Here is a 9,361-nt window from a genome sequence, read left to right on the forward strand (position 1 = left end):
ACAGCATCAGGAAATGCAGGGTTGCACAACCCTGAGTGTGCTGACTTTCCCCTTGCTATGAGCGAGCTCTTACTGGCTGAGGAGTTCTCCCGTCAGCCTTCACAAGAGTGGGGGCCGGGATCCTAATAACGTCAGAGCATGGGCAGCATCAGAGCCCCCAGGGCAGGGACCCCGGCAGGGTCCCGGGCTGTGGGCAGTAGCGCAGCCCTCTTCAGGCGAGGGCAAGGGCGGGTGTGTGGCAGGCACAGTCACAGAGGGGCTGGCAGGTACCACAGCTGGAAGCGTTGCCTGAGCCCGTCACGCAACAAGTTGGCTGGCAGGACGGGGACTTGTGGCCACACCCATGAGAAGTGGGTGCTCCACAGGTGGCCTGTCCAGAATGCTCAGTGCCACAGGAAACTGGCTTGCAAGGACTCTTTACGGAGCAGGTGGACTGACAGGTGACCATAGGCGGGCAGACGAAGGACATGGGGGAAACTGGCTGGCAGTGACAGGCCTGGCACAGAGAGGGCACCCAGCAAGCAGGAAGGCAAGAACTGAGCACACACGGCAATGGCTGGCAGGAAACAGGAATGCAGGGCACAGCCTGGCAAGGCTCGAAAACAAAGCCGAGGGGTTGGTAATAGGTGGCACTGCAGGGCTGGTCTTCACCCCCCGGGGGGTAGCCTGAAGGGCCTTGGCAGCAGGTTGGTTGGCATGGACCTGCTGCAGAGAGAACCGGTGGGCATGGTGCTTCAGCACAGGAAGTTGTGTCTGGGCAGGATGGCTGGCAAGGTTTGGCTTCAAGGCGTGGCCCCACGGAGCAGGCAGGTTCCTGGCAGGAGTTCTGTTGGCAGGAGCTGGCACCGCAGCACCGTGACTCACCACCGGCGGAGTCCGAGCAGGGCAGGGGGGAAGAGGAAACCGCACGAGTAGAGTGATCTGCACCAGGAGGACAGCAGGCCGTGCCAGAGCCAATGGGCTGGCAAACGAAACCCACACAGGACATGTCGGGAAGGTGGGTGGGCTGGCGAGAGGCGGGTTCGCAGCGCTTCAGGGTGCCGCTGGAGGGCTGATGGCTCTCCTGGCAGGTGACCAGTTGCCACGTCCTTCTCTGGCAGGAGCTGGGCAGACAGACAGCATTCCGGACTAGGCCACCTCTTGGGCACGCGGTGACAGTAGGCACAGCTGGAGGGGCCGGGTCCTTCCCGGGGCCGCAGCTGTTCGCCATGGTGCTGGAGCTAACCTTGCTGAGGAGTTCCAAACTCTGCGTCTGAGTTCAGAAGGTCCCACGCAGAGAGGCACTTATAGTCCTTCTCCACAGCGGCGTTGGCACCACACGGAGCCTCTTTCCTTGTTATTGTTTCTACTCATTTGCATACCAACATCTGGTTAGAAGGCTTCGGAGCCCTGGAGGCAGCTGCACCTTAAAATTGTGGCTGCTAAACCGACAGCTCTCCTTGCAGAATCAGGATCCGTCGGTGGCACGCACGCTGGGGTGAGCTGTCTCTTTTACGGGCTGCACCCCAGCCCCGCTGAAGCAGGCACTACCCGCGCCTCAGGGGGCCTCCGGCACGCCAACGCGCCCAGCTCTTCCGGCACACTCAGGAAGCGAAGCGCTGACCTCCCGGGAGGGAGCCGGGGATCAACAGCAGCAGCGAGGCTGGTGAGGAACCAGGGACGCTGCAGGCTCTCCACCTCTTCCTAGAGCTCAAACTGTTCCAACGACAACCAGTAAGGCCTGTGGCCGCTTCCGTGTGAGGCACTCTCGCTGCCTCTACCAAGCCCACAGCCGCTTGCATCATGTACCCCCAAAGTGGCTATGAGTGGACCCGCTAGGTTAGAAATGGCAAAACTAACCCGGTAGAAATCTTGGTCCCCAGAGCATGCATGAAAGAGGGTTATTCAAACCTCGCTTGACCGGTCCTGAAAGCTCCGACTTCCACCATTTATGAGACGCCCTGGAACTGGGGAGATGGCAGGAGGACGGCAGCAGAGGTCCCGCTTACTCGTTTATATCTGGTCATCTGAACAACTACTTTGAAGACAGCATCGTGTAATACCACAACCATTGTTGAATTTCTATTACTTTGTTTAGTGAAATCTTATATCATTTCTAATGCTTTTTTTTCCTATCGCTATTTTGTATTCTTTAAAACTTATAAATAGAGGCCAGGCATGGCGGCTCACGCCTGTAATCCCAGCACTTGGGAGGCGGAGGCAGAGGCAGGAGGATCGCTGTGAGTTCGAGACCAGCTGGAGCTACAAAGTGAGTTCAATGCCAGCCTGAATTTCATAGTGAGACCCTGTCTCAAAGACCAAGAAATAAATAAATAAATAAAAATTGTAAATAAATTAGAAGTCAAGCATGGTTCCACGTGTCTATAATCCCACTTATCTGAAAAACTAAAGCAGGAAGATCACAAGATTGAGCACTCCCGAGCAACTGGCTTAACTTTTTGAGACCTTATTTCCAAAAACAATGGGCGACAGATATACTCAGTGCAAGTGCCCCGGGTTCAATCTCCAACCCCCAGTATCAGAGCAAAGAGGAGGATAAGGAGAAGTAACAAGAGGAGGAGGAAGAGGAGGAGGAGGAGGAGGAGGAGGGGAAAGAAGAGGAGAAAAAGGGGGAAGAGGAGTATGGGAAGAGGAAGGCAAAAGAGGAGGAGGAGGCAGGGGCAGTAGAGGAGGCCTGGGATGTGGAGTCAACTGCATATATTTCTAAAAATGTAAAACTCCAACTCTAGAAGTCCTAGGAGGACATCACCGCAGGTGCAGGACTAAATCAATCCCTTCCGAGAGGAAGCGTGAGGGGCTCGCCTGGCCATCTCCTCCTCTGAGCTTGTCCAGGCTCTAAAGGGCCAATCAGCATCTTTCCATCCCCCCCATCCACCCTGCATCCACAGTCAGCCCCACCCACACATCTGTTCACGCCCATCCACGCTGGTCCTGGCCTGGCTCACGCTTGTTGGAACAGGAAGGGCACACAGTGCCCAGGAGATGGTTTGGCTTCCGGCTCTACTGCTAAGCCCTGCTGTCAGACCTGCGAGGTGACTGCCCAGGTCTCCCCGCCTGCCTTGCTGCTTTCCCGGGGGGCATTTTCATTCTTTTTGGTTCCCTCACAAATTATTGAGAATCCCAGCACCTCAAGGATACTTTGCTAAGCACCTTCTCCTTGGACCTCTCTTCACCATCTTTTTAAATGGGTGAGAAGTTTTTCTGGTCAGAACGGTGATTAGAAAACCTTGGCCCTGTTGTTAAAATGTTTTTGTCCCGCCCTGGCTTTGTGTCACCATGCGTATATCTTGTGTCCATCTTCTCATCTGTGCTTGTTTTGGCATCTTTCAAGCTGTAGGGGCTCCTGCCCTGTGTGGTATGCCTGAATCCTTGTACCCTGAAGCTATTTTTCTTCCAAGCAGAAATATTTAGGTTTTAAACAAATAGGTCAATCAGACAGGAATCTGAATGTATTTGAGAAATCACATCAACTTCAACCTGAAAAAAAAAAAAAAAACTAGACCCACGTAGTTTCCAAGGAACTCATTTTCCCTAAGTGCTTTTGCACTCCTTTCCTGTCTTCTTAAAGAAATCTCTAGTAGAGAGAGAAGTCCCTACTTTGTGGGGCTTGAGGCGCTAAAGGCGTGTATGTCACCAAAGACACCTTGTGATCACATCAAAAACTATGATGAGCCGTGAAAAACACAAGCTTGGGACCAAATTGCACTTCAGACATTTTTATGTTACCTACCAGTGCTTATCTCAGTTTTGTACTCTCTCAGTGTGTGTGTGTGTGTGTGTGTGTGTGTGTGTGTGTGTACAGTCAGCAACTGTGCTAGCTCACCTTCCCAGTGTCAAAGCAGGCAGGCATTGCTGGTCACTTTTGCTGGGTATAATAGTCCCCTGCATGAATGTACCATAGTTCACTTGTGTGCCGAGGGATGCCTTGTTTGTTTTTCAGCTGTTACATTTCATAGTCTGAGGAGAAAACAGGAGAGAAGGAATCATATTTCACACAATTGCTCTGCTATTACTGTTACTCTGAAACAGTAAGGCCAGTGTTTTATACAGAGATTTAAGCCCTAGCTAACTACTCTTTCAGTCCTGGAAGGTTCAAGTGACAAATCCCAGCAGCCTGATGAGATGGTAACACCAACACCAGTGTGCTGAGTAAGTTTTGCTTTTGGCTTCATCCTCTGCTGTTGTCTAAACCGAGGATTCTCACACCAGTAGATCTGCAGTCCCAGGGGATATTTGGCAACACCTAGCTTGTGGACACCAAGAATGCTACTTGATTTCCTACGATGTAGAGGACAGACCCCACAATGAGGAATGACCCAACTCAAAATGTCAACAGTTCCAAAGCTAAGAAGCCCCACTCTATCTCTGCCTACACTAATGGGGACTCAAGCTATACCCTGGGGACAAGAGAGTCTTCACTGGAGATTGTAAGAGGACCCCCTGTGGAGTCTACACCAGAAGAAATTAAGAAAAATCATCCCTCAGGAAATCTGGGTTATTGGAAGTATGGCTTCCATTTGCTGTTTCATCCCACCCTAGACCCCAAAGCCATTGGCTTCTTCCAGGGCCATTTCTTTCCACTGAGGTGCCCACACTGAGGCCAGAAGGCTTTCCCAAATCCCAGAGCTCTTTGTGTCCCTACCCTGCCTACAGTCACTCTATGCCTCCATGTCAGCCCTACATCAAACCCGGACACCCTTCTCTAGGGTCCAAGGCCCAGCCTAGGCAAGTAGATGATGGCCTGCTTGCCGACCCCAGCTCCCCAACCCCAGCTCCCTGACCTCAGCTCCCCTGTCCTCTAAGGTCGCCTCTGACCATGCCATGCCTAATGAGCATTTTGCTCTAAGTCCCATTCATTGGCCTAGGGAGCCCTTCCTTCCCTGTTCATTACTGATTAATTCCTACTTGTACTAAAAAGTTCAGCGCCAGCACTACATTCCCTAGAATTGTTCCCTGGCTCCCCACCCACTCTGCTGTGTTCACGGATGCTGAGCTTAGTGCAGAGAAATGTAATCATCTCATTGCCTAAAGGCACCCTGCTGGTGAGCTATCCAGACTGAAAACTGAGACTTTGTCCTTTCAGTCTTAGAGTCCACCCAAGTCCCTGGCTCTTAGTGACCCTTCCCACAGTGCCAGTTATTAAAGACCCCTGGAGTGAGTTCCAATCTCCTAGGTAGGTTATAACACACAGCAGGAAAGGAAAGAAAGAGCAGGTTACAAAGTAGAGGGGTGGATAGCAGGAATCTGGGACCATCACTTGCTCTCTAGAAATAAAAGGTTCTGAATCTCCAAGTGGACCCCATTTTAATAGCCAGCAAAGGGGAGGGTGTTCTCCAGGAGCAGCATAGAGGCAGGGGTAAAATGGGCAAGGTTAACATCATAAAGGAAGCAAGCCAAGATCCAGCTCCACACCTGGGAGCTAATCTCATGGACCAAGAGGAAGGTGATTTCCACATTTCAAAACTGGCCTACAAGGCAGGTAGGGTTAGGAGAGCCTAGGGCAGATCCTATGTCAAGTTATATTCCATGGTCCCCAACACCTATTTAAAAACTATATAATACTAGATGAGTGGACTAGTGGATGGATGGATAGATGGATGGATGGATGGATGGATGGATGGATGGATGGATATGATGGTGGGATGGATAGAAATGGATGGAAAGGTAGAGATGAATGGTAGGATGAAGATGACTGGATAGGTGGATATGGATCATGGATGCATGAATGGATGGATGAGCATGAATGGCTAGATGGATATGGATGGGTGGATATGAACCAATGGATATAAACAGATATATGGATGGATGGATGGATGGATGGATGCATGGATGGATGGATGCATGGATGCATGGATGCAAGTCAATGGGGGATATGGATGGATGGATGGATGGATGGATGGATGGATGACTAGAAGGAGAGTAGGTAGCTAGTAGGCAAAAGGTGAATGGAGCACAAGGAAAGGGCAGTCAGACCAGCCAGAGATAGGTTAGGCAGACTTTCAGGGGCACCCTATCCATCCTGACTCTGCAGGTGAATGGATGCTAAGCCAGCTAAGGATATGGGTGGATGGAGATGAATAGAGATAGATGAATGGCTGGCTGGCTGGCCGAATGGATGGATCAATGAATTGATGAATCAATAAATCGATAGAATGAATAAGTAGATGAAGAAATTAATATGAATGGGTGACATGGATGGATGAATACATGGATTAATGTGGATGGATGGATGGATGGATGGATGGATGGATGGATGGACGGACAGACAGATGATGGAACTGCTCTCCAAATGAAGCAAGTCTTCTGATGACATTGGGGCACTAATAGAACAAGAAGAGCATGTCACTTTACTTAGCCACTTTTATTGGACTCTTAAATCTATCCCACTGAAGGAGTGCAAGGTGGACGTGGGCACACTCGCAAGTGAGCCCACACAGGAAAAGAGAAAGCATCTTGTGTCAGGAAAGACATGGTATCGTGGCAAAGCAGCTCTTCTCAGTTGGGGGCAGAGCTCGGGGGGCCCCTGTCCGTGGGCAGGGGCTGTCCAGTGGGTCATCGGGACACTGACGTTCCTGGTGAGTTCTTTGAAGCGCAAGCAGATGGTGAGTGACAGAGCAGAGAGCAGAATCTACCTAAGTCACAGTGAGCCTCACAAAGGATGATCCCGTTTCCTTTCCAGCTTGTGGCTTGTTCTACAGGACCTGGTGGACTGGAGCCTGGTCAGCGACCAGCCGGCTTGCCAGCAGCAGGCTGGGCCGATGTCTCACGGGGAACTGGGCTGGCAGCCTTGGCCTCCGCGGGCTGGCCTGGAGTCACCTCAGAGACATCGGGCTTGCACGGGGTGGCATCAGGGCAGTCGGGCTGGCTGGAGGTGGACTTCTTGTCCTCACGTTTGTCAGAGTCGGACTCAGCACACGGCTGGCGGGGGTACAAGGGGCGGTAGGAGTAGGAGGCGAAGTAGGCTGGGCGGCGCAGGACAGAGTAACACGGCCGGTAGCAGGCGGGCCGGTAGCAGGGGGGCCGGTAGCAGGCTGGACGGTAGGAGATGGAGGCCACGTAGGGCTGCCTGTAGGTGATGGGCGTCGTGCACACGGGACCGTAGACCGGGCGGCAGATGGGACGGTAGACGGAAGTGCTGCACGGGGGGTTGCAGGAGCTGGGTATGTAGAAAGTCCGGGGACGGCAAGTTGGTTGGCAGATGGCAGATGCGGATGAGCCCGGACGGTGGCACTGAGGTTGGCTGGAGGTGGATGGGATGGACACAGGCTCACCGCAGACAGAATGACAGCGCCTGAGTACATAGGAAGGCTGGCACGGGCTGGGCATGCAGACACAGGGGACGCAGGGGTTTGGCTCCGAGCAGACGGGCTGGCAGGGGCTGGAGACCCCACGCGAGGACTCTTCACAGTCGGAGGCACACGGGGCCTCGCAAGAGCTTGGGACGCAGCAGACAGGCCGAACACAGACAGGCTCGCAGACCAGGGCCATGCAGCCAGCGGGCTGACAGACACTGCCACCTGCGCACGACGGCTCGCAGGGGCTGGAGTCGCAGCAAGCAGGCTGGCAGCTGCTGGTCGCAGAGCAGACGGAGGGACAGCAGCTGGGCGTGGGGCACACCGGCTGGCAGCAGACAGGCTCACACACCATAGGCTGGCAGGAAGCAGGCACTGTGCAGACTGTCGGGCAGCAGCTGGGCTCGCAGATGACTGGCTGGCAGGAAGCGGGGACACAGAGGACCGCTGGCTGGCAGGGAGTGGTGTCGCAGCACATGGGCTGGGCACAGCTGCTCACGGAACAGGACGGCTCGCAGATGGTGGCCTCCAGGCACACGGGTTGGGCACAGCTGCTGACGGGGCAGGCCGGCTGGCAGATGGTGGCCTCGAAGCACACAGGTTGGGTGCAGCTGCTGATGGGGCAGGCGGGCTGGCAGAGGGTGGCATCGCAGCACACAGGTTGGGCGCAGCTGCTGACGGGGCAGGTCGGCTGGCAGATGGTGGCCTCCAGGCACACGGGTTGGGCGCAGCTGCTGGCAGCACAGGCCGGCTCGCAGATGGTGGCCTCAAAGCACACAGGCTGGCAGCAGCTGCTTACGGAGCAGGATGGCTGGCAACATGCTGAGCCACAGCTAGTGGACCCGCAGCTGTCTTCACAAGTCACCAGTTGCCATGTCTGGCTCCGGCAGGAACTGGGCAAGCACACCGGTGCCCCACAGCTCACCTCGGTGGAGCAGAGAGAGACGGCTGGCAGGGAGGGGCATTTCCTAGAGCAACAGCTGCCAGGCATGGTGGAGAGACTCTGCTTCCTGGGGGTGTGGAGAGGTGGCTGCCCGACTGTGCCAGGAGATGGCTGCCCGACTGTGCCTGCTCTCCTGGGGCCCTCACCTTTATACTCCTCTCTGGGGCACGCTGTTTGGGGAACCTTGCTTCTTTTCCTTGTTGCCTCTGCCCCAATTCATGGAGGAACATCTCATTATGCCAAGGTCTGTTGATCTAGGAGTTGTTTGTCTACTCATAAAGAAGAAGTTTGTTTGTGAGACGGCTAAATATGGAATCGTCGGAGCTACAGGTAGTCTTGCAATAAGCACTGTCGCCTGCAAGCAGCGAGGTCTGTACTTCCTAGCATCATGCATGGGGAAAGAAGAGAGCAACTTACAATTCATCTGCACCACACCCTGGGCCGGGCACAGAGGATGCCCACAAGAATGCAACCTCCTGCCCCATCCTCAGGGATGGCACTCTGGCGGGCACAGGATGCAGGCAAACTCACAGCACCCCGGGGATTCGATCCACAGACACACAGGTTAGCAGATGAGGTGGTGACAGCTGTTCCGAAAGGGATGTCCAGACTGGATTTTTAACGGCTGCACCTCAGGGTACCAAGCACACCTCAAACCATCAGCAATTCCACCATACCAAGAGGATTGTCTCCCAGCGAGGTGGAGTGAGAGTCAGGAAGGCTAGCTGCCACTTGCTGGAGACCAGGCACAGCCCAGCCGTGGTGGACAGCTGTGTCCTTTCTCCACAGTGACCTGTGTGGACTGACGCTCTGCAAGCAACCTTACCAAAGCCACGCGCCCGCCTCAGCCACAGCCTGCCTCCTGTCGTGCTCCTGGAGCAGCTGCAAGGCCTGGCCCTGGGAAACCCGCACCTCAGCCTCTCTTCCCCTCCTCGGTCCCTCCCAACCTTCTGTAGATGACCAGGGTCCTCCTTGCCCTTGGAGATCTGGACAATTCCTAAAGGAAAGATGGAAAGAAGAGGGGCCGGTGAGATAGCTCAGTGGTCTAAAGCACCTGCTTAGGCAAGCTTAGGCAGGTGCAGGGGACCACAGTTCAATCCCCAGAACCACATCCCACATCAGCCCC

General features: G+C 54.2%; 1 protein-coding gene across 1 annotated transcript; it reads right to left on the bottom strand.

Moving 5' to 3' along the window:
- Positions 1-6,720: 6,720 nt before the first annotated feature.
- On the bottom strand, positions 6,721-8,283 carry LOC101567084 (keratin-associated protein 16-1). Its single transcript, XM_004633896.1, has one exon. It carries the CDS (start codon positions 8,281-8,283, stop codon positions 6,721-6,723), a length of 1,563 nt encoding a protein of 520 aa, XP_004633953.1.
- Positions 8,284-9,361: the final 1,078 nt, after the last annotated feature.

The sequence above is a fragment of the Octodon degus genome, unplaced genomic scaffold (assembly GCF_000260255.1).
Source record: "Octodon degus isolate 3935 unplaced genomic scaffold, OctDeg1.0 scaffold00056, whole genome shotgun sequence".
Taxonomy (NCBI): domain Eukaryota; kingdom Metazoa; phylum Chordata; class Mammalia; order Rodentia; family Octodontidae; genus Octodon; species Octodon degus.

Coding starts and splice junctions, on each gene's coding strand:
- LOC101567084 (XM_004633896.1), bottom strand. CDS start 8,283: ATGCCTGGCAGCTGTTGCTCTAGGAAATGCCCCTCCCTGCCAGCCGTC.